The sequence below is a fragment of the Phocoena sinus genome, chromosome 2 (assembly GCF_008692025.1).
Source record: "Phocoena sinus isolate mPhoSin1 chromosome 2, mPhoSin1.pri, whole genome shotgun sequence".
Lineage (NCBI taxonomy): Eukaryota > Metazoa > Chordata > Mammalia > Artiodactyla > Phocoenidae > Phocoena > Phocoena sinus.
Window position 1 is genome coordinate 99,190,931 of NC_045764.1, and position 27,750 is coordinate 99,218,680.

Consider the following 27,750-nt stretch of genomic DNA (forward strand, 5'->3'; position numbering starts at 1 on the left):
GACTGGATCGTGTCACACATGGACATGACCAGATCTCTGGAAGAGCTAATTATAAACATGGTGTTTATTTTCTAGGCCTCGTGTCATCTGGTTTTCTTTTCATTTATCTGAAATAGGAGACATCAGCTTTGAAGACTTGCTGACACTTTAATGAAAAGAACTTTGGTTGTGAGTTGGTTGCTTTTTATTTCTGTTTCCATGCAGTCCCTAAATTGAATATCTCAAATTCACTTTGGAGGTGAGATTCACATCTTACTTTCTACTAGAGAAAATCCACAAATTAGCACAGGATAGGAATCTCTCCCTGACTCCAAAGGCAGGGCAGAGGGACAGGTCCAGTACAAGTCTCTGATACACTCATGATTTCCCCTCCTTTGTTTGGCCAAGGTTAAATTGTTCTATATTGTACTGACACAATGTTATACATAAACACCCAGGTTACAAACCCCTTCCTTCCCTTCCCCCAATTTACACATACCCTAATTTTTTTTCAGAGCAACTCAACAGAATCTGGAGATAATTTATCACAGGATAAGAATTCTTTCTCAGTTCATTGCTCAGAAAATTTATAATCCTTTGGTGGTTTTTCAAGACCATCAAAGAAGTAAGTTGAAAATAAGTAAAAGCAAAGGCAACTAAATTCTTAAATAGTTTTTTTCACATTCAAATATCCTTAAGAGTCAAAATATAGAATAAAACTTCCTCCTTAAAACAGATAAAAATAACATTCTTAAAAACTGTTGTATTTTTCTTAGCTTCACTCAATCAAAACTATACCTCATTAGCAGGCTGTGAGGGAGATAATACACTATGGTTCCTGGACTTTGGAAGCCAACATTTCAAAAGAAGAAAACAGATAAGCACAAAGAAGTTATTAAAGGCATCTGACTGAAGTGCATGTGTTTATGACCTGCAATAAACATAGAACAAGCAACCTGTATCCGTTAGAAGATGGGAGAGCAGGGGCTGGCTAGGGGTGACACACAGGAAGGAGTGTTGGGAATCAAGTTGGCTTGGCGTTGTGCTGGAAAGATCTTTTGAAAGGGAATGCCTACAGAGATTAGAAGAAAAGGAGAAATGATTTGGCAGGAAAGATTAGAGATAATACTTATGTAGGTCTTCTTTAACTTATTGTACTAATGTTTTCTAGTTTTGTGTACAGAGGTCTTAAATATCTTTAATTGGCTTTAATCCTAGGTATTGATGTTTTCTGATGCTATCTTAAATGGCATATTTTATTTATTTAAAAAATTTTTTTTATTTAAGTATAATTGATTTACAATGTTGTGTTAATCTCTGCTGCGAAGCAAAGTAACTCAGTTATACACATATAAACATTCTTTCTTATATTCTTTTCCATTATGGTTTATCCCAGGATATTGAATATAGTTCCCTGTGCTATACAGTAGGACCTTGTCATTTATTCATTCTATATATAATAGTTTGCATCTGCTATCCCTGAACTACCAATCCTTCCCTCCCCCACCTCCCTCCCCCTTGGCAACCACAAGTCTGTTTTCTATGTCTATGAGTCTGTTTATGTTTTGTAGACAGGTTCATTTGTGCTATATTTTAGATTCCACATGTAAGTGATATCATATGGTATTTGTCTTTCTCTTTCTGACTTACTTCACTTATTATGATAATCTCTAGTTGCATCCATGTTGCTGCAAATGGCATCATTTCATTCTTTTTTATGGCTGAGTAGTATTCCATTGTACATATATACCACATCTTCTTTATCCATTCATCTGTCAATAGACATTTACATTGTTTCCATGTTTTGGCTATTGTAAATAGTGCTGCAATGAACATTGGGGTGTGCATGTATCTTTTTGAATTATAGTTTTGTCCAGGTATATGCCCAGGAATGGGATTGCTGGATCATATGGTAATCCTATTTTTAGTTTTCTGAGGAACCTCCACACTGTTTTCCATAATGGCTGCACCAATTTACATTCCCACCAACAGTGTAGGAGGGTTCCCTTTTCTCCACACCCTCTCCAGCATTTGTTATTTGTAGACTTTTTGATGATGGCCATTCTGACCCGTGTGAGGTGGTACTTCATTGCAGTTTTGATTTGCATTTCTCTAATAGTTAGTGATGTTGAGCATCTTTTCATGTGTGAAATGGCATATTTTAAATTTTTTAAAAAATTTGTTTATTGCTGGCATGTAGAGATAGAGTTGATTTTTGTATATTGTCCTTTAATTCACTGACTTTGTTATATTCATTTATTAAATTAGTTTGGCTATAAATCCTTTCATATTTTTTACACTCACTATTATAACAGCTTTGTTTTTTCCTTTCCAATTCTTATACCTTTGACTCTATTTCTTGCCTTAGTGCACTGCTTAGGATCACTGGTATAATGTAGAATAGAAGTGATGCTACCAGGCATCTCTGTCCTCTTTACAGTCTCAGGGAACAAGACATAAATGTGCTGTCTGCTTTAGCTTTGATGTAGATACTCTTTATTAGACTAAGGGTTTTCTTCCTATTCTTTATTTACTAGGAGCTTTTATTATGAATGGGTGTTAACTTTTATCAAATGTGTTTTCTGCATATATTGGATGGATCACGTGATTACTCCCGTCTTCTGTTAATGTGCTGAATTACACAAACTGATTTTTAAATGTTAAACCAACCTTGCATTCTTTTGTTCTCTGTGCTTTAGTTCTCTATCTTAAAGCTCGTTAATCCTTCCTTCAACTGTGTCAATCTGCTTTTAAGTTTATCCCAGTTATTATATTTATTATGTGCTTTAGTTTTACAATTTCATGTCTTTCTTTTTCATAGATTCCAATTCTTTGATGAAATTCTCCATTTTGCCATTTATTTTCTTGAACATATTAATCAGTTTTTAAAAAAATATACTTAACATCCATGTCAGATAACTTCAGTGTCTGGATCTCCTGTGGTCTCTTTCCATTGTCTATTTTCTTTTTTTCTTGTGGGTTTTCGATTATTTGGTCTTGCCAAGTACTCTTTTATTACATACCAGACATTATGTATGAAAAATCGTAGAGATTATTTAAAGCTCTGTAGTATATCTTCCTCCAGAGGTTATTAACTTTTGATTTTGACAGATAGGGTAAGGCCGGTCACTTTAAACTATCCTGGGACTGAGCTGACTCAAAGTCTGTTTACTGTCAGTCTGGCTTTACTCCTGAGGAATACCTCCCTGTGGGTCTTGGCTGAGGCCCGGACTTTTACCTGGGCCAGTCTTCCTTGGCACACCCTATACTCCAACTCTGCCTCTCCCCGACCCCAGCCCACGGAGACTGTTTTCATCTCTGCTCAGTTCTTAGCTTTTGGCTGCCACCTTCTTCTCAGCTTCTGCTGTAGCTGCCATTCCCCACCCCTGACAAATTGGCAAAGGCCTCAAGGGGAAAAGCGGCAACAAATATCGGGCTACACTCTTTTTTTTTTTTTTTTTGCGGTACGCGGGCCTCTCACTGCTGTGGCCTCTCCCGTTGCGGAGCACAGGCTCCGGACGCGCAGGCCCCTCGGCCACGGCTCACGGGCGCAGCTGCTCCGCGGCATGCGGGACACAACCGGACCAGGGCACGAACCCGTGTCCCCTGCATCGGCAGGCGGACCCTCAACCACTGCTCCACCAGGGAAGCCCCCGGGCTACACTCTTTACTTCCCTTCTCTCTGATGATCTTGGCCCCTAAAGTCTTCCCTTCCTTGATCTTCAGTGCCGTCAAATAAATTTTTTTTAATGCTTTATCCAGCTTTCCTAGTTGTGTTGGATGGGAACATGCTAGTCCATCATAGCCAGTGTGGAGGTTTATATCATTCGCAATTAAGTGTTCATTGACAACATAGAATCAGAGGAATTTTTCAGGTGGGAATGGTTTTCTGTGAAATGTCACTGTGTCAATAAACCTTAAGTTAAAAAGTCTTAACTCCTCGGCTGTTTAAATTGAGGAGGTACAACAGGGAGGTCAGAAATGTAGCTATACTTTCATTTTTTTTCTCTGAAATGAAATGATGTGCCTATTTTATCTGTTAAGTTGGGTTCTCAAGCTACCGTACATGGTAATGGTCTAGGGGTTTTTTTGTTTGTTTGTTTATAGTTGTAGCTGGTGGACTCTAGATCGCAGGCTCAGTAGCTTTGGCACATGGGCTTAGTTGCTCCACGGCATGTGGGATCTTTGGACCAGGGATCGAACCCATGTCCCCTGCGTTGGTAGGTGGATTCTTAACCACTGCACCATCAGGGAAGTTCCGTAATGGTCTAGTTTTTAAACCAGATATTTCATGCATTATTTTCTTTGCACACTTATGAAAGCCTAAAGGAAAGACATATTATTTCTCAAACTATAGACCATTCTACTTGAGCTGCTCCAACTAATATATTATAAATTCATAAGAAGTAGCATTGAGAGGAACACTAGAACAGTCTAAGACATAGGAGAATACAAAATATGTTCAATTTGAAGCATGGAACTCAGACTTCTGCCCCCAAGAGATTGTGATTCCATAGATTTGAAGTAGGAAATTTCCAGATGATTCCTTTGCAGGTAATCTGAAGATACACTTTGAGAAACACTAGTTTGTAGATTTAACCCTAGTAATTCCCAAGGTTTACTGTTACTCAACTGTGTTATATTTGTTTCATGAAAACAAGAAACTGGTCTGAAGTTTTTGGAATTCCATGTACATTTAATTTTTAATGTGATTACTGTCCAAAATAGTATTCATTGCACTAGTATAGTGTAATACTTAAGTGTATGAGTTTGGGAATCAGATTGCCTAATGTTTCAAATTCTAATCCCGTCCTAAATAGCTGTGTGACTTTGGACAAGTAACCTAACTTCTCTGAACCCTGGTTGGGGATTAAATTGTTGAAATATATGCAATGCATTTATCATTGATAAAAGCACTTTTAAAATACTAATTATTACAACAACCTTGTGAGTAGATGGCATAATTTTTCTTGCTTTCCTAGTGGGGAAATTTAAGTCTAGAAAATTTGAGTAAACTATTTAAGCTGAAGTAATTACGGAGTGGCAGAGGCAGTGGTGAGGCTCAGGTCTTTATGAGCCTATTCACTGGCTCGTACTCTAAACTTCTTCCCACTATCCAATGTCCCCGACACCCACACCACCTGGTGGGTATAAATGTTATCTCAAGAAACATTTTCCCTAGCTCAGTGCCACTCGGAGTGTTCCTTCAGCATCAGTATCATGCAGGAGCATTTTAGAAATGCAAATACTCATGCCCCACCTCAGGCTTACTGAATCAGAAACTCTAGGGATGGGACCCAGCAATCTGAGGTTTACCAAGCTCTCAGGGTGATTCTGCTGTAAGTTTGAGAAGCACACAAGTAGATCAGTGGTTCTCATCTTTGGCTAGTCATTAGCATTACCTGGAGCTTCAAAAAAAAAAAAAGAAAAAAACCCAGATGCCAGGTGCAACCAGACCAATTAAATCAAAATCTATGGAGGCAAGACCCAGCTATCAGCTCCCCAGGTGATTCTTTTTTTTTTTCCCCAGGTGATTCTATGTGTGGACAAGATTGAGAACAACTGGCCTAGATTTTTGTCTGCTAGATAACCCCTATCCACAAAACTGATAATTCCTTTATCCCTTACATACTCCCGCCTTTTTTAGGTTCCCAGCAGTCCCTGGGGATATCTCGTAGATGCTCAGGGTAAAGTGTGGACTATGCTCTCTGGCTACTGCCATGCCTAGTCTACCCTGGCCATCATTTGCACAGCCTGTGCCACTTGTTCCCAGCTGCCAACATCCCAGCCTCATAGATGCCTTGTCCCGGTGCTGCGTCTCAGGCTAAATACCATTCACTGCTCAGTGGTGGATCTGGACCAGAGCAGGAAACTGGCTTCCCATCCTCTAAGTTGTGCACTTTTATTGTGGGATGGCTCTCTTTGTTTGCAAAATAGGCCTTTCAGTTCAAGGTGTTCATGTGCTCCTGGAGTAGCTCAGCTGGGATTTTTTTTTTTTTTTTTTTGCGGTACGCGGGCCTCTCACCGCTGTGGCCTCTCCCGTTGCGGAGCACAGGCTCCGGACGCACAGGCTCAGCGGCCATAGGCTCACGGGCCCAGCTGCTCCGCGGCATGAGGGATCCTCCCGGACCGGGGCACGAACCCGCGTCCCCTGCATCGGCAGGCGGGCTCTCAACCACTGCGCCGCCAGGGAAGCCCAGCTGGGATGTTTTGAAGAGCTACCATGCTACTAATCAGGAGCATCTCTCCTGTCCAATCTTCAGGTCCTATTGCTGAGCCCGCTCGTTGTGCCAGGTTCCACCTTAAGTAGGGATAAACCCTCTTTCTTGGAGCTCCTCCATCACACTGCGGTTTGCCTGCTGTCACCAGCATCTTATTCATCAGACCTGCCCATGGATGTTGGAACCGCTTCAGCCTAAATGGCGCCTAACTGCACCTGCCATATCTATAAATTGGGCCAGCCAATATTCTTGCTATAAATATAGGGAATGAGATATATTTAGTGAGGCTAGTACTTAAATTGCATAACTATGGTAACATGAACATAGGAACTAATTCATTCAGAATCAGACTGAATGGAAAACTGAAAAAACTGGATTTTGGTGGGTGTACCTTATATTTTATTTTCAATACTTTTATATTTTGAGATAATTGTAGATTTGCATGCAATTATAAAAAAACAATTGAGAGAGCCCGCATAACCTTCATCTAGTTTCCCCCAGTGGAACTAACTATGGAACCATATCACAGCTAGGAAATTGGCACTGATACAATCCATCAACGACATTCAGAGATCACCAGTTTTAGTTTTACATGCATTCATGTGTGTGTCTGTGCATGTATTTAGTGCTATGTAATTTTATCACACACATAGATTGATATGGCCACCAAACTACAGAACATTTCCATCACAAAGATCTCTCATGCCACCCTGCTGACACCACCCTGGTGGGAGAATAGGAGCATTGCCTGCTTCCAACAGGGAGGAAATGTTAGAGCAGCTCCCAGATCAGTCCTACTAACACCACCGGGCAAGAGAATTGGAGTACCACCACCTGACTCTGCATGGGTGGGGTGGGGAGGGAGATCAGCTCCCAATGAAATGAAGGGTGAGCAAGATGAAATTTCCCCTTAGGGTCTGGCTAGGGTAGGGTGGGTATTGCCACAAAGGCTTTCCACGTGAGACTTCTCTTTTGTTGGTTCCTTGACTGGAGGAACAGACTTTTCTTAGAGCTTACTTTATCTGTGTCTGTTGGCAGTTCCAGGATGGAGACCACTAGAGTTCCTGTCTGGGATTTATGGAAGGCAGTTAAGAAACCTAAAAAACTCATCCCTCATCACCGTCCCAAAGTCCCTAGCAGTCCACCTTCTCCTTTCCTCCTTGGAGTGTTCCTCTGTTTGCTTGTTGTGTTATGTCCACAGTTATAAGAGGGAGGACCTGGGAGGCTCCATCTTGGCTAGAACCAGAAGTCTGATCTATACTTGATTTTTTTTTTTTTTTTTTTTTTTTTTTGCGGTACGCGGGCCTCTCACTGTTGTGGCCTCTCCCGTTGTGGAGCACAGGCTCCGGACGTGCAGGCTCAGTGGCCACGGCTCACGGGCCCAGCCGCTCCGCGGCATGTGGGATCTTCCCGGACCAGGGCACGAACCCGCGTCCCCTGCATCGGCAGGCGGACTCTCAACCACTGCGCCACCAGGGAAGCCCAATACTTGATTTTTAAGAGGAATAAATAGATAACAGGTATGTTGATACCAATAATTAATTCACAGAAGCAACTTTTCATGATGTTGTCATTTTAGTTTCACTCAATACTCTACATCTGTCATAAATATTATGCCATAGTAAGTGACAAGAGTTCATTTTCAAAATGAGACTACTCTGTAAATAACTCCTGAAGCATCAAAGAAAATTAAATTCTCTCTGTAGTTTTGTGTGGGTGTACTTAGATGAGTTTAATTCTCCAAACAATGGTTGTTTTCCACTTAACAAGAAACCTAATAGCGAACCAATTTGGCTAAAAGAGACTTTATTGTGCATGGAAAACTTGGAGCAGAGTTAGATAATTGACCAAATATGAGGACAGTTTTAAAAATAGCACCACTGAAGATAAAGATCCTAAACAACACTCAGAGATACAATGTCTTTCTTCAAGTATGTGGAGCTTATTATGTAGAAATATCCACTGGCTAAGCAAGACAAAAGCATTGATTGAATAAACCACATCTGGATTTCAAGGGAACCCCATTTAGCCACAAAATTGGATTCTTCCTCTTGTTCGTATCTACATTTGCAAAATAAGCATCACTATTTTGATTCTGTTTAGTTAGAAATAATGTTTTTTCAAATCAGAGAGCTTATTCCTTTAAAATATTTTGGTAAGTGACTTGTAAAATGAAAGACTAAGAACACTTTTGAGTTTCCACATTAGGTGAAAGCAAGCCTGAATCTCCCAAAATTATTTGAAGTCCTTTGTTCAGAATCAGTCACTGAGAACTGAATATCTTCTTGATTGATGTTGAGAATTTAAAGTGTTCAGAAAAAAAAAAATAGTGTTCAGAGAGACTAGAAGGGTAAAAGATACTTTATTGGAAATGACACAAGCTCTGAAAACAGAGTACTATATTTTCTTAGCAAGACACTTTTTCTGGTAAAAGATATATTGGTACACATCACAGTCTCAGGGTGGTGACATTATGAAATGTTAACTAGACCTTCTACTCCCACAAATATCTGAGGAAACAAAGAGCATTTGTTCAGTCTTAACCACTGCCCAAGACCACCTTTTTTTTTGATTAATTTTTTTTTATTGAAGTATAGTTGATTTACAATGTTGTGTTAGTTTCAGGTGTACAGCAAAGTGATTCAGTTATATACACATTCTTTTTCAGATTCTTTTCCCTTATAGGTTATTACAAAATATTGAGTATAGTTCCCTGGGCTACACAGTAGGTCCTTGTTTTTCTATTTTACATATAGTAGTGTGTATATGTTAATTCCAAACTCCTAATTTATCCCTCCCTGCCACCCTTTCCCCTTTGGTAACTATATGTTTGTTTTCTATGTCTGTGGGTCTATTTCTGTTTTGTATATAACACCAACTTTTTAAAAACTCTGTCTCCGTGATTGCAACTGAAGCAGATGCTTGGGGAAGGTGTGCTTGGTCTCTCCACAGTGATCTCCCTATGAAATAGAGGAAACAGAAGGAATAAAACTTTTACTCATGACAGATTCTCTCAGTTTCACGTAAACGTGTTCCACGTGAGAAAGTAGGCAAGCTTAATATTTAAGCTTTCATGTTTAGTCAGAATAAAGGTTAGTTTCCAGGTAGATCAAAGAAAACTCTGACTACACAAAGATATAAACTATGGAACAATATTTTAGGGTTTGCTCTTTAGGCCTGAAGCATGGGCACTTCTAGAACACTGGAGCTGTTCTAATAAACAAGGGTTTCTGCCTCTTGGGATCGCTTTTGCCACTTCCATTACCATTTTGGGGCCCACACCCCTGAGTTGGACAAAATGAGCACAGTTTACCTAAAGTTTTCCATTGCCCGGTGTGGAAGCGAAGCCTCAGCCCTTGTACCAGTATCTACAGTGTGTTTCCGATTTATCATCTTCAGTTTTCTATTCGGATAGAAACTCATGGGAAGGGTGGAGGGGATATAGGTCTGTACCCCCATCACCATCTCCCTACCTGCTCTCTTCATCTCTCCCACCACCCTGGGCTAGCGGTTTAGTGATGTGATCCTCGAGTGGACACAGAAGGGACTGATTGTGCCAGTCTAAGGGCTCTCTTTCTGCACCCGCAGGAGTAGGGCTCTGGACAGAGGATACGGAGTGAAGACGGCTCTACCCACTGGTGGAGAGATGAGCCCAGCATGAATCTTTTGTGACAGTTATATTGAGCTACAATATTATACAGCAACTGGAACCTCTCCCTGGAAAATAGCATATTTAAATAGAGTTTGCAAAAGGGTTAACTGAACAGAGGACACCCTTCCTGTTCACCCATAAAGAATGTTCTCAGCTGAGGACTACCCAGTCCTTGCAGGTATGTCTTGGGTGATATGATGCTTTATCTGGTTACATCCTTTGGGTCGTGCTTGTGATTGTTCTGATCACTTGTCAAAGCCACACCAGGGTTCAATGGCAGATTCTTTTCTCAGTTCTCAAAGGCTGGCTCGTCTCTCTGAAATGCCACACACACGGAGGCCTACTTATTTGTGTGAGTGCCAGTATTCTCAATCAAGTAGCTGCTCGAGACACCTTTTCAGCTGTTTTTATTTTGGAGGGACAATCTCGGTTTCCTGCCTCTGGTTAACACAGGTGATTGGCTTTAGGGAAAGCCTTTTTTATTACTTTTTAATTTATGAAATTGTTAGAGTCTGTAAATGTAAGAGGAATTGGTTATTTGTAGACCTAACCAAGAGGAGTTTGGAAATACTCATCATAAAATAGCTGTAAATATTCCCTAAAGCAACCGCTTTCAGACTCTCCACAGAAAGACAAAGCCTACAGTAATATATGTGGTTTAGTTTTATGTTCATGATAGATTCCTCTTTTTAGACTGTAATTTTGAAACAGTTCAACAGCTGAGTTGGCAACTAAAGCCCACCCTCTAAAATATATAAGTGAAACGTGGATGCTATAATCCTAAGGGCAGGGCCTGCTCCCAGTTTGGCATTCTTTGGTTCCAGCTGTTGACTAGAGATAAGTTAGATTATAACAGTAAAACCAAAAAATGCTGTTAACGCAAATTCCTTGCATTGCATGTCTCTCTTTAAAGAGCAAGTGGACATTCTTGCAAATGACCAGAATAGGAGGCTATTTGTCTTTTCTCAGCCCAGCGACTGTAAGTAGATATGGAAGGCAAGGCCTCACGAATTTTATGTCACATTTAATTTTATTTTAAGGAGGTTAAAATAGAGGGCTTTAAAGCCTCAACCAGGTATGTCATTTTCTTTGTCCTTCTCTGTTCAGTGTTTCCTAGTTCACCACAACAAGCACTTACAATTTTCATAGTGAGGGAAAGGTTATTTTAGATCCCCAGTTATACGTACCATGACGTTAAGACGAAAATTAAAATGATACAATCCCTTATACAGTACCTTATATAGACAAAGCGTGTTTTCATGAAGCAATATATGCTTGCATGGGGATGGAAGAAACCGGCAGACATACGCAAGACATCTTGGACTCTTGGATACTTGTACAGTGATCACCCCAATTTCAATTATTCTCTCCATGGTCCCCATGAGTTCATTTTTATCTGTCTATCCATCCAGCCTCTGTTTTCTCTCACAAAAGATGTATGACAGCTTACAAAGATAGATGGACAAATCAAATTTAAAAGTGGAAGAAAAAGGAAAATGAAAAATAGATGTGGGTGTGCAAGATAGACGATAATGATTTGTAATCATGTTAACAATTGGGCCACAAGTGTAGTTTTCTAAGATTTTTCTTGGCCACTGCCAAAAGAAAAATCTGGTTGGTCACTAGATTCAGGATCTACGGGATCAAAACAAACCATTTACTTGGTAGAAGCCCTTTGTTCTTGGAACTAGAGCCAGACAGGAAATTCTTCTAAGAGGCTCATAAAGAAGACAGTATCCTGTGATGAACACCCGTGACAACATCTTTGCAATAGAGGTGGTGACCTATTTCTTACACAACCATCCCCCCATGTAGGCTGGTGACATCATATTCAAGAGCAGGTCTGTAAAAATGGATTCTGCAGCTGGCAGTCAGTCCAGCTTCATCTAGAAGCTGACCATGTACACATATGAAGTCTCAGGATAGTGTATGGACCCAGTATGTACTTAATAAATGTAAGCAATTAGTATTATTGCTCCACACTGTTGCGTGTCAGATGCGTGCCTACTTTTGATGGGGAAGAGATGGGCTCCACACATGCAGCGGAGTGAACTTGGTGGGCAAGAGCATCTCTGAGCTCACAGCTCTCACCTCCCACGCACTTGATCACGTGATCCCACGTGAGCTCACTCCCACGTGATCTCAAAATGCAGCCGCGTCCAAGTTGGATGATGCCACATGTGGGCTCTCTAGGGAAGACAGGCTTGCTCCAGGTAACGCTTGAAAAGCCGAAACTCCATAGTTACTGCCAGTATGGGGAGGAAGCCAAATCTGAGCTAAGTGGAATACCTTCCCAGCAGAAACCTGCCAGCTTCAGCTCTTCATTCTAGGAGGATTCAGACTCCTTTTAAGGAGTTAAAAAGATGAGAAGTCCTTTGTGATTTCCCAGGATAGAAGAGAGTGAAGATTTGGCTTTTCGCTCATTAGTCCCGGGTGACTCCGAGATCCAGAAGGATCTCCCTTCTGCTCCCCTTCCCTCATCCTCCCTGTCTTGCCCTCTTTTTCTAAATCTCATTAACTGGTTCATCACAGTTGGTCCTATCATGTCAGAAGGCAGTGACTGCCAGAATCTGCCTAGAACAGAATTCGTTTGGAGTTGCAATACCCTCCCCCTGGGTTAATCTCCTCGGTGGTTGCACGTAAAGCGCGGGACAGCATGTGGTGGAGGTTAGGCATGCCTTGGCGTTGAATTCTGAGCTCCAGGATGTGTGTGGGCCTGCATCCCTCACAGCCGCGTCACTTTCTTCTTTTAATGAAAGCTGAAACCCAGCTCCTGCCAGAGGACAGTGGGAGTGAACAAATGTGTAGGAAAAGAAAATAGAAATGGTTAGGAAGGCTGGCTGCCCGACCCCTGGTCTGGGCTAGAAACAGCCCACCCCCTCCTTCCTAGCCCATGGAATGCAGGAGGGGCTGCAAGAGAAGCCGGGAGGGCTCCTGGGGAGGAATTAAGTGTGGTTCGGTATGTTTCTGGCTTCTCTGTAAATACTGGACACCTCCGAATGGAAGAACAGCTGAGAAAAGTGACTGCTAATCCCCCAGTGCCAGGAGGAGGCCTGCCTCTCCCTTCTAGATCCCAGCAGATGGTGGATGAAACAGGCTTCCCTCGAGGCAAGGGCAGCAGGAACTGTCCCACCTTCTGTTCCTTCAGCCAGCCCTGCACGTCTCCCTCATGGCCTGTCCCTGCCCAGAAGAGCCTTGGGGACACGCCCCGGCTTTGGCTTTCGCCATCCGGCTGGGATGCTCAAGGTCAGCCAAGCTGGACTCGGGCCAGCACTGGCAGCTTGGGAAGCCTTCAGCGAAATTCCGCGGGCCTGGGGAAGAACAGCCAGGCAATGTCGCCACGTTTCTCCCTCTGTGAATTACCTGGGGAAGAGGGGTGGTGACTTATTTAAAATGCACATGCACTCTTCCAGGATGAAACCTGGGAATCTGAATTGCTGTTAGAGGTAACTTGGCTGCAAGTGGTTCTAGCATTCTACTTGGGGAAACAGCAGCCCAAGTGGACTGGAAGGCATTTGGGGTGGTGGATAGGAACAGGGTGTCGTCTGGTGCCTGGATTCGAAGCGTTACTCTTCCATTTGCTCAGCCGTGTGACCTTGAGCAAAGCAGGCGCAACGGTTCCCTACCTCATAGGATACAAACCAGTCTTTCTCAAACTGCAGGGCACAGCCATTCTCGGGTTTTGAAATCAATTTAGTCACAATTCACATCAAAAAATGTAACTGGGAGGTTGGCTACACAGCAATGTGAATGTACTTAACGCTACTGAACTGTACAATTTTTGTTGGTTAAGGTGGTACACTTTATGTTATGTATATTTTACCGAAATTAAAAAAAAAGAGAAATATCTAGACTGCACCACAGAAGGTTAAGTCATTTTTATATACTTAAGTAGACACGACAGAAGCCAATCTCAATTTTCAAATTAAATGGATCCCTGAAAAAATTGTGTCAAATGAAAATCAGTCATTGAATCTTATTTTTTGACTTATAATTTAAGTAAATATATAAAAACAGCGTTTAGAGTTTTAAAACGTGGAAATTGAGCAGTATTGCAATGAACAAATATCAAACCATCATAGATCTTTAAGGGGAAAAAAGTGTTCTTACCATAAATGTAGTGCATAAGGAACTATGTTTCGTTCTAAGTGGGAAAAAGTGAAATTGTTTTTAAACATTTTAAGGGTGAAGATTATTTCATGAAACTGGTCTCAGTATTCCACTGACCTACCCACCCCTGCTCCCGGGCAGACTGATTCCTAGGTGGGTGGACTGGAATTGGCCTCCTGAGCCCTGCAAGTATTTACAAAGGATTCAGGGAATAACCGTGGTGTTCAGTGATCTGCTAGACTTTCCAGGAGTTCCCTTTACACATATGGCAGTGAATGTGGGATTGTGCTACCAGTCACTCCCAAGGAGAAACTCTTTCTTTCACACAAGTGTTAATGCACTTCAGTCCTACTCTGCTTTAAAAATAATGAAATACTTCCTCAGGAAGGCTTTCTCTGAACCCTCTTTTGAATCCCTCTTTTTGTGACTATCCCAATGATTCCCTCTTTCTTCCTAGTGTGTACCATAACTGTCCCTGACTTGTCTGTAGCTGCTCTGCGGTACGAGTCCTGCTCTGTTTTATTTCTGTCTTCCAGCGACTAGCACAGTTCTTGTGCCATAAATATTTGCTGAATCAATAAGTGAATGACATTGACCCAAATCTTCAAAAGTGAGAGCCATAGCTGCCCCCAAAAGTATCATTATTACTGAATTGTAATAGTTACAATTTGCTTTGTATCTTCTATGTGGCTTATATCACTTGTCTCTAATTATTACAATAGCTAATAATCTCTGTCTGAAAAGAGTTATTGTGTCCTTTTTCAGAGGGGAAAATTGGGGCTTATGAAAGTGAAGTGACTTGCCCAAGAGCAAAATAGGTAGTAAGTGATAGAGGCGGGATTCAAACCTAGGGATGTTGGGCTGTAACACCCGTCCCATTTCTCCTTTTTGGTTCTTCTGCATCTGCCTGAGCCAAAACAGCTCTGCTCTTTGCATCCTGTCAACAGGCATTTTCGCTGAAAAAGGCCTACCGAGTGGCAGAAGGTGATTCCAGCTGGCGTGACCCTCACCTGGCTCCATCACCCAGCCGCCCTCATACTTTCTTCTCCAGACCAACCCAAACATGGTTGGGGAGCTCAGCGGGGAGGGCCCAGCATTCCCCAGTCTGGACAAGTATCTAATCAGCAGGCCTCCTTAGCATATCAATCCAAGACCTCTCCAGAGATGGATGCCTGGGCCCAGTTTCTATTTTTAACTGGTGTGAAGGGGAAGAAAAACACAAGCATTAAAAATCAAAGTGCCAGCGAAGAACTGAGAATACAGGGCAAGCCAGGGCAAACCAGTGATCTGTGTCCTTCTTACGTCTCTCTGTTTCTTTCTCTTTTCCTTGATTCAAGTAATCCCTTTCTCCAAAGTCTCAAGATCTTCCACAAAGAAGCTGATATCATTTATACCAGTGCTTCTCACACTTCAACATACATATGACTCAACTGAGCATATTGCTAAGATGCAGATTTGCATTCAGTAGTTCTGGGGCGGGGCCTGGGACTGCTTTTCTAATTCATTCCTGGTTATGACCATATTGTGCATCCCGGTGATATGTCCAGTCGGTTGAAGTTGCTGTTATCTTCTTGACAAGAACATTTCTCTTTCAGTCTTGTCTTTGTCTGGAATAAACGCTTTTGCGTTATTAAGATGAATGCTCATCTCTCCACCAGCAAGTGGACAAGCAAGCAACCCCTGGCATTTGTTTCTTCATTCCCTTTGGCAGCAGGGGAGTCTTTCCTGGCCTAGAGGCAGGAGTCTGAGTTTGAGAAAAACCCTGGAATCATGGAGGAGAGCCCCCTGATGTCCCAGCTGGGGTAAACCTGCCCTCTCCTCCAACAAGACTGGGCAGGCTCTCACAGCAGCTGTTTCCAGCCTCTTTCCCTGACCAGCCCCTGAGCCATGCATAAATTGGGGACCAAGGTGGCCTTGGTTAATCTCAGCTTTCTGCGCAGCCCCAGCTCTCCGAGTTGTCATGCAGGTTGGTGGGGACTAAGCCAGGAGGGTGCCCTGTCCCAGGCACCCCTTTTCTGGCCACCCAAATGTGCTGCTGTGGTGCACTTTGGGCCCATGAGGACTGCCAGGGCTCTGCTCCCCCAGCTCTCCGTCCGGGAAGATGAGAAGCTGCCGTCACTCCCCTGCTGCCCTGGCCCAGCTGTCAGGACCCCTCAGCAGAGGGCGGGGTGCCAAGCCTTCCCCCTTGCGTGTGGCTTGTTGTCTCTTAGGCTGGCGAGGCTGCGGCGAAGCCAGCCACAGCACACCCAGGGGGCACCTCCACCCAAGAAGGGGGAGGGGGCGGGCTGGCGTCACCCGGTCTTCCCCTGCCCCCTACCCTCCACCGCCTGCCCCTCCCTAGCTCCCTATTTGGCCATCCCCCTGGTTGCCCCCTCCCCTTCCTTACATGGTCTGGGGGGCCCCCGGGCTGATCCTCTCCCCTGCCCTTGGCTCCATGAATGGCCTCGGCGCTCCTCAGTGGTGCGAAGGCGACCAAATAAGGCAAGGTGGCCGACCGGGCCCCCCACCCCTGCCCCCGGCGGCTGCAACTGACCCCGTCCATCAGCGCGCTATAAAGCCGCGCGCCCCGCGCGGGGCACCAGCGCCTGCCACCGCCCGAGCAGCCGAGCCGAGCCCGCCCCGCGGACGGTGAGTCAGCGCCGCCCGCCCCGCGCCTGGAGCCGGTGCCCCGCGCCCCCGCCGCTCCATCACTTTTTTTCTCCTTAAGACCAAACTTTTCATTTGGTTCTAACTTCTTTTGTCCTGGGTCTCGGTCTTCACTGGAGAGGGGCGCGTGGAGGGGTAGCCTTGGGCCCCAGTGGGGCTTTTGGGGTCCCTGCTGCCGTGTGCTTTTCCCTCCAGCTGGGGCTCGAGCATGGATCGGGGTGTGGATGGGCCCGAAGTGGCTTCCCGGTTCGTGAGAAGGCGAAAATGTAAAGGGCCGGGGAGGACCTGTTAAGGGGTGACCGTCCCTCTTGCACTGGGACAGGGGAGGAGCCTCCTGGCCTGGGAGCCTGGGCGGTTCCTCTCCCCTGCTCTGCAGCTTCTTCCCACTCTCCTTTTTCTGCCCCGAGGGGAAGGGAGCCGGCAGCGTCCCCCGCCCCGCTCCCCTGCCCGGGGACCCCCATCTGCCCTGTCCCTTCCTCCGGGGACGCGGACGAGGCCAGCTCCGCAGGCACTGAACGTAGGCCGCCTTGCTCTCCTCCATCCGTAGACCCCACTGAAGCTGCGCCAAGATGTGCGACGACGAGGAGACCACCGCCCTGGTGTGCGACAACGGCTCCGGGCTGGTGAAGGCCGGCTTCGCGGGCGACGACGCGCCCCGCGCGGTCTTCCCTTCCATCGTGGGCCGCCCGCGCCACCAGGTAAACTTCCCGCCCCGCACAGCCTGCCCTCACCTGGAGCAGTCTCCAGCCCCACTCCACACCCCTTCCCGCCACCTCTTCAGCCCAGCAATCGAGGAAATGTCTCACCTGCCCCTCCTGTTCCATGAACTCATTAGGTCAGATAGGAAACGCTGGATTCGCTTCCAATCTCAGCCCAGACAAGCAATACTCACACCCTCCAGCAAACCAGGAAACGTGCAGCACCGTCCCCCTCCCCCAGTCCACTTCAGGGACACAGCTCTGCCAGGGGTCCAACTTCCTCCTGTGAAAAGGCAGCAGCTTCTCTTCTCCACTCCTGACCTGCATTTTTAGTCCTCAGTATCTTCTCTAGCTCTTATACATTTCACTTTACTCCTTGGCCTCCCTTTTCAGTCCTGTTCAAAACTCAGAATAATACAACATATCTGAACCAACCAGGAGCCAAGCCACATTGCTCCCTCTTGTTCATAGCCAGTTTATAGGGCTCCCAAAATGTAATCCATCTGCTTCCTGGCTGTTGCATTTTTAGAAGCCAGTTATGACAGAGGCAGTAAAGTGCCATGGTGACAGTGACATACCACCTTGTTTATTAAAAGAAATGCCACGCTCTCTGGCTTTGCCTCAATGCCTGGCCAGACACACTGCCAGGGAGGAGAGTGGTATTCCTCAGTGTTGGTGGACCATACGTACTCCAGGACAGCTCTAGGAAGGCTGGATTTCCCAGACAGGATGGTAATAGCATATCAGTCCATCTTTTTATGTTTACTTGATGAATGTCAAAATCTTTCCTTGGGAGAAATACAGTGTGTCATTAATTCAGTCATTCCACAATGTAGTCATTTATATTCCAGTTGACATAGGTAATGAGCTTAATGATTTAATGAAGGCATTATGGTATTTTAAAAATGAGGTGAGGCTCTGCTTCTTCCGTGAAATAGCTTCATTTCTCCCCATCCCTAGTTATATTCTAAACAATAGAATTATACCTCTTGGGGGTGGGGTGGGGAGAAGGTACAAGATTAACTTTAAATGATTTTTCTGAATTGGGGTAAATTCCTATTGTTTCTTATTTCTCGTATTCATAAGATGTCGCTTGACTTGGGCAGTTAGATAGAAATGAATAAGGCATTGATTATATTCCTGACACGGTGGAAGCTTGATTTTCTCATTACTTTCTTCTTGTAGGGAGTCATGGTGGGTATGGGTCAGAAGGATTCCTACGTAGGTGATGAGGCCCAGAGCAAGCGAGGTATCCTGACTCTCAAGTACCCCATTGAGCACGGCATCATCACCAACTGGGATGACATGGAGAAGATCTGGCACCATACCTTCTACAATGAGCTCCGCGTGGCCCCTGAGGAGCACCCCACTCTGCTCACTGAGGCCCCATTGAACCCCAAGGCCAACCGTGAGAAGATGACCCAGATCATGTTTGAGACCTTCAATGTCCCCGCCATGTATGTGGCCATCCAGGCGGTGCTGTCCCTGTATGCTTCTGGCCGTACCACAGGTGTGTTGGGATTGTGAGATAGTCCCTGATTAATTACATTCCCAAGTCTTCGACCTTGCTGGGAATCAGTCTCCCCAGTGAGAAAGGAATGATCCCTTTCCTCACGCTCCCTGGGAAGGTGTCTCTGCTAAGGGAGAGGGGTAACAATAATACCCTGAGGTTGGTTTCAGAGCACACTTATTTCTAAGAACTGAAAGAATACGGAGTTAGATCCTCCCCTTGCCTAAAGTATGTGATGTCGCATATTGAGGCTTTGCACAAACTATCAACCTGGAATGCAGCAGTCATTGGTGTGTGTTCACACCATCACAGCCCCTGGGCAAACATCCCTACAGGGTCTGGGTCAAAAAAGAGAAGAACACGTGTAAGTTAGATGAGAGGATAGAAAAACACGCCTGGTTGCTTGCATAAGGTGCTAATAGCTGGTAAGAGGGATGGTCATTTGAAAGTGTCCTGGGAAAATTTTTCTACTACAATATTTAAGAGGATGAACTGTTCCTGGCTTCAGATTTGGCATCCATTATGCTCATTTTAATTCTTCATGTGTAAGGGATCTAATTTTATCTGGATCCTTGCCCAGCGCTAGTATCTCTTAGCCAGGATTGGAAGTAGGCTTTGACATGGTTAAAGCAGTGGTGTCCTCAGAGATTTACCTTGTTCTTGTCTATTTTCTCTGACAGGCATTGTTCTGGACTCTGGGGATGGCGTAACCCACAACGTCCCCATCTATGAGGGCTATGCTTTGCCCCATGCCATCATGCGTCTGGATCTAGCTGGTCGGGATCTCACTGACTACCTCATGAAGATCCTCACTGAGCGTGGCTACTCCTTTGTCACCACCGGTGAGTGTGTGTGTATCTCATCTGCCATAGTATGTGTCTTGCTTTTACCCTCCCCCAGCGAACCCCCCTACCTCCTCAAGGTTGATTTCATCTTTCAGAGCTTAACTGTGACACACTTTATTTCTGCAGCTGAACGTGAAATTGTTCGTGATATTAAAGAGAAGTTGTGCTATGTCGCCCTGGATTTTGAGAATGAGATGGCTACGGCTGCTTCTTCCTCCTCCCTGGAGAAGAGCTATGAACTGCCTGATGGCCAAGTCATCACTATTGGCAATGAACGCTTCCGCTGCCCTGAGACGCTCTTCCAGCCCTCCTTCATTGGTGAGTTGTAGGGTCTGGTGCAGAAACACCGCTTGGTGGCCCCCAGGGTAAAAGCTATTATAATCAACAATGATTAAGGGGCCCTTGTGTTAAAAGAAGTCATAGCTTGGAGTCCCACACAGCTCAGCCTCAGGTCCCGATGGCTTCTTACAGGGATGGCCATCACCCCTCCGTAGCAATGGTATGATAAAGGATGACACACGGGCTTCATCTCAAAATAAGGAATGAGACAGAGTAGTAACTGAATAATCCATATCTGCAAGGAAGAGATGATGACTCAAGAGTGCTGCCTTATTCTGATATGTTCCATCACCAAGTAGCTAGACGTTACTTTCATCACTCATTATTAAGTGTAACAGCAATCCAACTCATAGTAATAACTGGACATTTGTATGTCACCAAACATCTTTCCTAAGGAGTGATTTCCAAGAGGAAGCTTGTCAGGATCTTATTTGAGTCCATAAATAAGAATTGCATTAATTTACCGTAAATGTGTGTCTCCTCCTTTTCTAATCCATCTCCATACCCTGATGGGTACAGCAAGTGTTCCCTCCAAACAGGTGCTAAACACAGTTGTTTGTTTCTTGGCAGTCTGTTGTGGATTTACTGTCTGCACTTTTATGACACCTGTTCCACAAAACCCTGCAATGTATCTTATAGAGGAACATATGTTTCAGAGAAAAATGGTGACAGTTTACCAGCACAGAGGGGTACTATTCTCTTCCCTCTACCCTGGCCCCCTGGCCTGAGGGCACTGTGATTTTTCTTTTTTACACTTGTTCCTAGGTATGGAATCTGCTGGCATCCATGAAACAACTTACAACAGCATCATGAAATGTGACATTGATATTCGCAAGGATCTGTATGCCAACAATGTCTTATCTGGAGGTACCACCATGTACCCTGGTATTGCTGATCGCATGCAAAAGGAAATCACTGCCCTGGCTCCCAGCACCATGAAGATCAAGGTGAGTGGGGGAAGCAAAGCAGGTCTCCGTATTCCAAGCAGAATTCCTGACTCCTTTCCCCTCACCGCTTAGCTTCCCGTTTCCCATAAACTTTTAGCTTTTCTAACACTTTCTCTGATTTTTCTAGCGCTTTTCCCAAGATAGGAGACTTGGAAACACTTTCAAGCAGTGGATAAAAATAAATCTTTGAAGGAAAAAAAATATCTAAGTCTTTGAACACATCTTAAAAGACCCCCCGCTTTCGGGCTAGCCTCCACCGTGCATGTAGCTTATTGCCACATTATATTCTGTTTCAGAGAAGTGGGGAAGTTCTATTTTATAGTGACTTTGATAGTGGAAATGATGAAATAGAGGAAATGCATTAAACTTGACTCAGCCATATTCATTTGTGGGAATGAAGTATCACATTACAGTGAATTGATCACCAATATACTTTCTGTGAATCTCCCCAGCATGCGCTCTGTTGCTTGGAACTTCAGAGTTCACTGGTGGTTTTTGTTTTCATTCTGCAGATTATTGCTCCCCCTGAGCGTAAGTACTCTGTCTGGATTGGGGGCTCCATCCTGGCCTCCCTGTCCACCTTCCAGCAGATGTGGATTAGCAAACAAGAGTATGATGAGGCAGGACCATCCATTGTCCACCGCAAATGCTTCTAAGGTGCCTTCTCTCTTAGTCTACCTTATGTTCATTCAGGATGACGGTATGATGCTTCTTGGAGTCTTCTGAACCACCTTCCCTCATCTCTCATCAATCATTGTACAGTTTGTTTACACACGTGCAATTTATCTGTGCTTCTAATATTTATTGCTTTATAAATAAACCAGACCAGGACTTGCAACCTACAAAAGCAAACGTCTCTTATTTCTTTTTGGGGTTTGGGGTTTGGGGTAGGAGTAGGATGGGGCCAGTGTTTGTGTACTCAGTCTGTGAACTCGTATATTGGCGGCCTTGACACCGGGAGCATTGTAATATCACAGCACCACAAAGTTCATCAGATGAATTAGCGTGACTTTTAGCTGGGAGTTACAATATTGAATTTTGACTTTACCCCTTGGGACAGAATCATGAAGATATTTCATAGCGGAAAAGCAGATTAGGTTTAGCTCCACATAAGCGAGAAACAGAATTGGAGAACACAATTCTCTAAGATTCGTTTCTATGAGGACACTGAAAATTGTTGTCTTAGCACATGTTCCAGTTGTTTTTGTGACTGCAGAAATCACGTAGATATTGGTAATGAGAAAGTCAAAGATGATTTTAAACAGATTAGTTTCAATTCTCAATTCTTGGTCTCTTCAGTTATCTTCCTGAGGGCCACGCATGTTAACGGTGAAACACGGAGGCCAGCTGACAGATAAGCCCAGCCATGTCCCATTCCAAATAGTCCCTAATTAAATCAAGACCACTGGGCACGTTCAAAACAAATGTGAGGAAACAGGCGTCAGATACCTTTTCCTAATCAGTGACTAACTTCTGGGACAGACGTCTTCAGTCTCTTCAGTTCTTTGAAATCCTGGGATCTTGGGTCGAATGGAGTGAAGTCTATAAAATCCTGAGGAGTTAAGGGGAGCAGAAAGCCATAATATTCCCTTTACTCCATGCTGGGCTCTTTGCAAAGTGTGCTGGGGATAGTGAGGCATCCAAAAGCATCTATTGTGCTCTGTCCTTGAGGGGTTCACACACACTACTCATAAACCCCCAGTGTATGTGGTCTGGGAGGCTACAAGGAGATGGACATATGAGACTGGGTCTTGATGAATGTTTAAGAATTGGAGAGGTAAGAAGAGCAGGGAGGAAATCTCAGCGGAAGGCAACGGGGCAGAAGCCATCATACAAAGCACAGGGCAGGCTGGTGGGAGCTGATGAATTTTAGGAAATCAGTTTGGAAAGGGAGATTTCAACCTGATTGCAGAAGCTTTAAAATTTTTCACTTTCAAATTAATTGTCCATGAACCATTTGACCATTTGAATGGACCCAATTAAACTTTTATCTGTTGATGAGGGAATCAAAACACAGAGAGATTAAGCAATGGGTGCAATGTTATACAGCTTATTTGTGGAATACCCAAGGCAGTCAGGAGCCCATATTTTTTGACAGCTAATCTAATGGTGCTTCTAAAACAATCTTTCCTAACTTAGTCATAGTTATCAAGAGTAACCACATTCTATCACACACCGTTTTGAGAGTCTGGGTTCAAAATCTGCAGTACTTTAAGCTCGTCAGACAGCTTTAATAAGTTGCCAATGTCGTTATCATTCAAGGTAGTAATTGTGTCCTATGTTCGTTCATTCATAAAACATCTCTTGATCCCTGATTGTGGGCCAGGCACAGTAGTAAGTGTCCGGGACACAAAGATGGAGCAGAGCATATTTTCTGTGCTTACAGAGTTCAGAGTTTAGAGTTCCATATTTAGCACAGCTGAATGGAAGTCTTTCTCTGCATTAAGGGTTAAAAAATAAATTTAGTGACATTCATGTTAGATACGATAAACTTTATTGGAGATTTTCATTTTTTCCTGCAACTATTTCTTGTAGCACAGATAGATTGATTTAAAAGCTAGGTAGGGCTTCCCTGGTGGCGCAGTGGTTGGGAGTCCACCTGCCGGTGCAGGGGACACGGGTTCATGCCCCGGTCCGGGAAGATCCCACATGCCGCGGAGCGGCTGGGCCTGTGAACCATGGCCACTGGGCCTGCGCGTCTGGACCCTGTGCTCCACAACGGGAGAGGCCACAACAGTGAGAGGCCCGCGTACTGCAAAAAATTAACTAAATAAATAAAATAAAAGCTAGGTATCAGGACTTCCCTGGCGGTGCAGTGGTTAAGAATCCACCTGCCAATGCAGGGGACACAGGTTCGAGCCCTGGTCTGGGAAGATCCCACATGATGCGGAGCAACTAAGCCCGTGCACCACAACTACTGAGCTAGCACTCTACAGCCCATGAGCCACAACTACTGAGCCTGCGTGCCACAACTACTGAAGCCTGCACTCCTAAAGCCCATGCTCTGCAACAAGAGAAGCCACCACAATGAGAAGCCCGCGCACCACAACGAAGAGTAGCCCCAGCTCACTGCAACTAGAGGAAGCCCACGTGCACCAATGAAGACCCAACGCAGCCAAAAAAAATATATAAATAAATTAATTTAAAAAATAGTAAGAATAATTTTAAAAAGCTAAGTATCAGCCAGAGACAGATTTGGAGCATATATGGGGAAATATGATTTAGCCAGTCTCTGTGTCTCTTTTTTCCTCACTTCTCAAATTGAGTATGTTAAGTATTATGAAGTTTATCCTCTAAATACATTATTAATACTAGAGGTTTAGAGAGCTGGCTGGGGTATCACCTGTGGTTCTTTCTATGTGTCAATTTAAATGGAATGGGTATTGCTGTCTCTACTTAAAAGGAGAATCTTTCGGAATCAGCTTCTGATATTTGTATCAGAACACAGGTTCTCATTGAATTCTGAGGTTTTCTTATCTCTGCTTGATGACAGGGTGTAAGATATTAGAACAACTGACTCGTAATAATTGTGCTTAAGAAAGGTATTAAGGCAATAGGGTTTTCTTAAGGCCACCTTCACATTGTATAAAGTAATTGAGATGTCTACAGTCAATAGATCTTTAGTTAAGATGCAATGTAACGAACCTATATAGATCATGATATTTTTCTCAATTTATAATGAAAAGAGTACTTTTATTAATTTCTAACACCCCCAAACACTATTTCTTTATTTTCCTTAACAATGCTCACCTCTTAGCAATGGTTATCATGTAGATGTGTTTAAATAATTAAGAGAGTAGAGTTAGAGAGAAAAGGAAAATGAAGAAAATGGACTATTTAGAGGGGTAGGATTGGTTTACTATACCCAGGGCCTAAGACAACGTCACTGGGCTTTCTCTCCATTTCTTCTACGAAATCTGTTATGGACTGAATTAGGTCCTCCCAAAATTCGTAAGTTGAAACCCTAACCCCCTAATGTGACTGTATTTGGAGATAGGGCCTTTAAGGAGTCATTAAGGTTAAATGAGGTCATAAAGGTGGGGCCCTAATCCAACAGGACAGGTGTTCTTAGAAGAAGAAGAGATACCTGGACTGTGTCGATACAGAGGAAAAGGCAGGTGAGGACACAGCAAGAAGGTGACTGTCTGCAAGCCAGGTAGAGAGGCCTCACCAGAACCAACCCTGCTAGCACCTTGATCTTGGATTTCTAGCCTCCAGAACAGTGAGGAAACACATTTCTATTGTTAAAGCCACCCAGTCTGTGCTATTAAGTTACGGCAGCCCGGGCAGACTAATACAAGATTTTTCCATGTATTGGATATGATGGTCCAAGATTCAGGGTCTGAACTTATCAGCCTCTGGAACAAAAGTGTATCTTTCCATATAGTTCTCACAAAAATTCCAGGGAGCCTCAGTCTGGCCAGGCTTGAGGACTGAGTCATACCATTCCCACCGTAGAAACCGATCAATATTATTGAGCGGGGGACAGGTAATTCTCCAAAGGAAGGGAACAAAACAGCATAAACACTATTCCCAATGATCTAAGGCAGGAGAAAAATCACAGCAGTTTGTAGTGGAGGGACCGATTGTTGGAGAGCTCGAACTTCCAGTTCAGGAATTTTATTTGATTAAACAGGCCTTGAGAAAGACTTGAGAAGAGCAATGACTTCACCCAAACAAACCTGGGGGCGAGACTAAGAAGCTTTGGATGGTGACATGTGTGACTGATCAGAGGCTCTCCAGACTCCGCTGTGGCCCAGGGATCCAGAAACCCAACAATCTCTATATGACCAGATTAGCCAGGTGTTGAAAAGGAAATAAGAAGTCAGATTCACTTTATTAATTAAATGCTACAAATACTATAAATATTTCCTAGGAACTAATAGGTAGTGAAGAAATTGCGAGTCTTTTAGGCCTAAAATAGCAAAAGTTATAGCAAAAGTCTATATTCAACCTGAGGTCTCCCAGGCTCATAATAAAAGGAATCTCTCCTTCAGGCAGAACTTGGCTGTTGCTATGGCAACCAAGCTCACACTAGGAAGATAGGGGGAAAAACTCTTGGGGAGAATGCAAAAGTATACCTCTGGTATACTCATGCTAGAAGATGTTCCTTGCAGGTCACTCATCAGCTCTGCACGCAATAGATGTAAGCAAGATTGACTAGGAGGATAAAGAACTTCCATGTAAGCGTAGCTGACTCCTCGTGATTCTGGGCCCTCTCTCCTGCCCGGGAAAGCCAGCCGAGTCAGGTGAGATGTAAGCAGGGGTGGTCTGCACATCCTTTACGTGCATTCCTCAAGAGCAGACTATGCTAATTAAGATATTAGTTACCTAATCTATGTTCCTGGGGAAAAGTTAGAACTTATGTTCCCGCTAGAGAACATACTCATAAGTTAACAATAATTTTCCTGTATATGTATAGCTTTTCATACTAACCTGAAGGACTGATGTTGCATGGGCTTTCAGTCAAAAAGATCCTAGAGTGCAAATCCTAGTTCTGCCATTGAATAGCTGAGTGGACCTTAAGTAAATTAATTACTTAGCCTCTCTGAACCTCAGAACAGAGGGGCTAACTAAAATCGTGGTCCGAGAATGTGATGATATCGTGCATTTAAACACGAAGCACAGGGCACAGCACAAGGGCATTCGTGCTCCAGATCAACGACAAGAAAGTTTACTTTCCTTCCCTCCCCCTTTCGTCCTTTCTAACATGGACTTTGGAGGCTGGGTTGGGTGGGTAGAGGGGGAGGTGAGCTGTAAATATCTCTTCACAATACAGGGGTGTTTCTATAGATCCTGAGTTTTTCTGGAGCCAAAGAATCAGAATGGGAAAAATGAAGGACTAGAAAGCACAGGAGGGAGAAAACAGTTAAAGCAGATTCGTATAAGGAAATGAAGGAAGGCAAAGAGGAAACCAAGTCTCTTCCCTGGAGACTTGGAAGACAAATTAAAGAGAGATGTGGCCTGGGCAGGAGGAGCAGAGGCTGTGTGTGTGTGTGTGTGTGTGTGTGTGTGTGTGTGTGTGTATACACGTGCAGGTGTGTGTGTGCTCCCACACAGAACACAGGTGAAAGCAATGAACAGAGAGCCAGGCTGTTGGCTGTGTGAAGAGGATTTCCTTTCTGTTATTCTGTGCTCTTCAACTCCCAGCACCCTCGTCACCCCTTCTTCTCATCCGCGTTCAAGAGCCTGGTTTTCCACTCTTTACTTTGCATCTGTAGAATCAGCATAGATGACAACAGATGCACAACTGTTTCACGAAAAGTTGACCTGAGAGAATTTGGTCCCTCAAGCCCCGTCTTCCAGGTAACCCCTTTTGTGCCAGCTAGACCCATGCAGGAGTGAGCACTTAGGGAGGAACTTTGTCCCCACCGCACCCCCACTCAGCTTCCTGGCTCCACACCCTGTTTCAGCCTCACCAAGTTTCTCTTGTCTTCTTTCGGGCCTTGGGTTCTACGTTCTTTGGCCCCAGCTTCTGGTCAGGAACAGAAGCTCCCTTAAACCAGCTCAGGTTAGGAAGGGAGTTTATTAAAAATATAGAGAGGAGGGCTTCCCTGGTGGCGCAGTGGTTGAGAGTCCGCCTGCCGATGCAGGGGACACGGGTTCGTGTCCCAGTCTGGGAAGATTCCACATGTCGCGGAGTGGCTGGGCCTGTGAGCCATGGCCACTGAGCCTGCGTGTCCGGAGCCTGTGCTCCGCAACGGGAGAGGCCACAACAGTGAGAGGCCCGCGTACCGCAAAAAAAAAAAAAAAAAAAAAAAAAAAAATATATATATATATATATATATATATATAGAGAGAGA

The 27,750-nt window shown here is 44.2% G+C and overlaps 1 protein-coding gene across 2 annotated transcripts; it reads left to right on the plus strand.

The window, feature by feature from the left end:
* Positions 1-9,899: 9,899 nt before the first annotated feature.
* ACTC1 (actin alpha cardiac muscle 1) lies at positions 9,900-21,794 on the plus strand. 2 transcript variants are annotated; one of them, XM_032624674.1, is made up of 7 exons: positions 9,900-10,030; positions 17,156-17,306; positions 18,492-18,816; positions 19,497-19,658; positions 19,788-19,979; positions 20,766-20,947; positions 21,460-21,790. In XM_032624674.1, the coding sequence occupies exons 2-7, from the start codon at positions 17,178-17,180 to the stop codon at positions 21,601-21,603; spliced, it is 1,134 nt and encodes a 377-aa protein (XP_032480565.1). In that variant the 5' UTR covers positions 9,900-10,030; positions 17,156-17,177; the 3' UTR covers positions 21,604-21,790. The 2 variants fall into 2 exon arrangements, with proteins under 2 accessions (XP_032480565.1, XP_032480564.1); XM_032624673.1 differs by lacking the exon at positions 9,900-10,030 and adding an exon at positions 16,373-16,590 and having other exon boundaries at positions 21,460-21,794.
* Positions 21,795-27,750: the final 5,956 nt, after the last annotated feature.

Bases quoted from the DNA above. Each gene is read 5' to 3' on its own strand.
- ACTC1 (XM_032624674.1), top strand. From the start codon at position 17,178: ATGTGCGACGACGAGGAGACCACCGCCCTGGTGTGCGACAACGGCTCC. The intron at 17,307-18,491 runs GTAAACTTCCCG...TTCTTCTTGTAG, and splicing joins TGGGCCGCCCGCGCCACCAG to GGAGTCATGGTGGGTATGGG. The intron at 20,948-21,459 runs GTGAGTGGGGGA...TTCATTCTGCAG, and splicing joins CCAGCACCATGAAGATCAAG to ATTATTGCTCCCCCTGAGCG.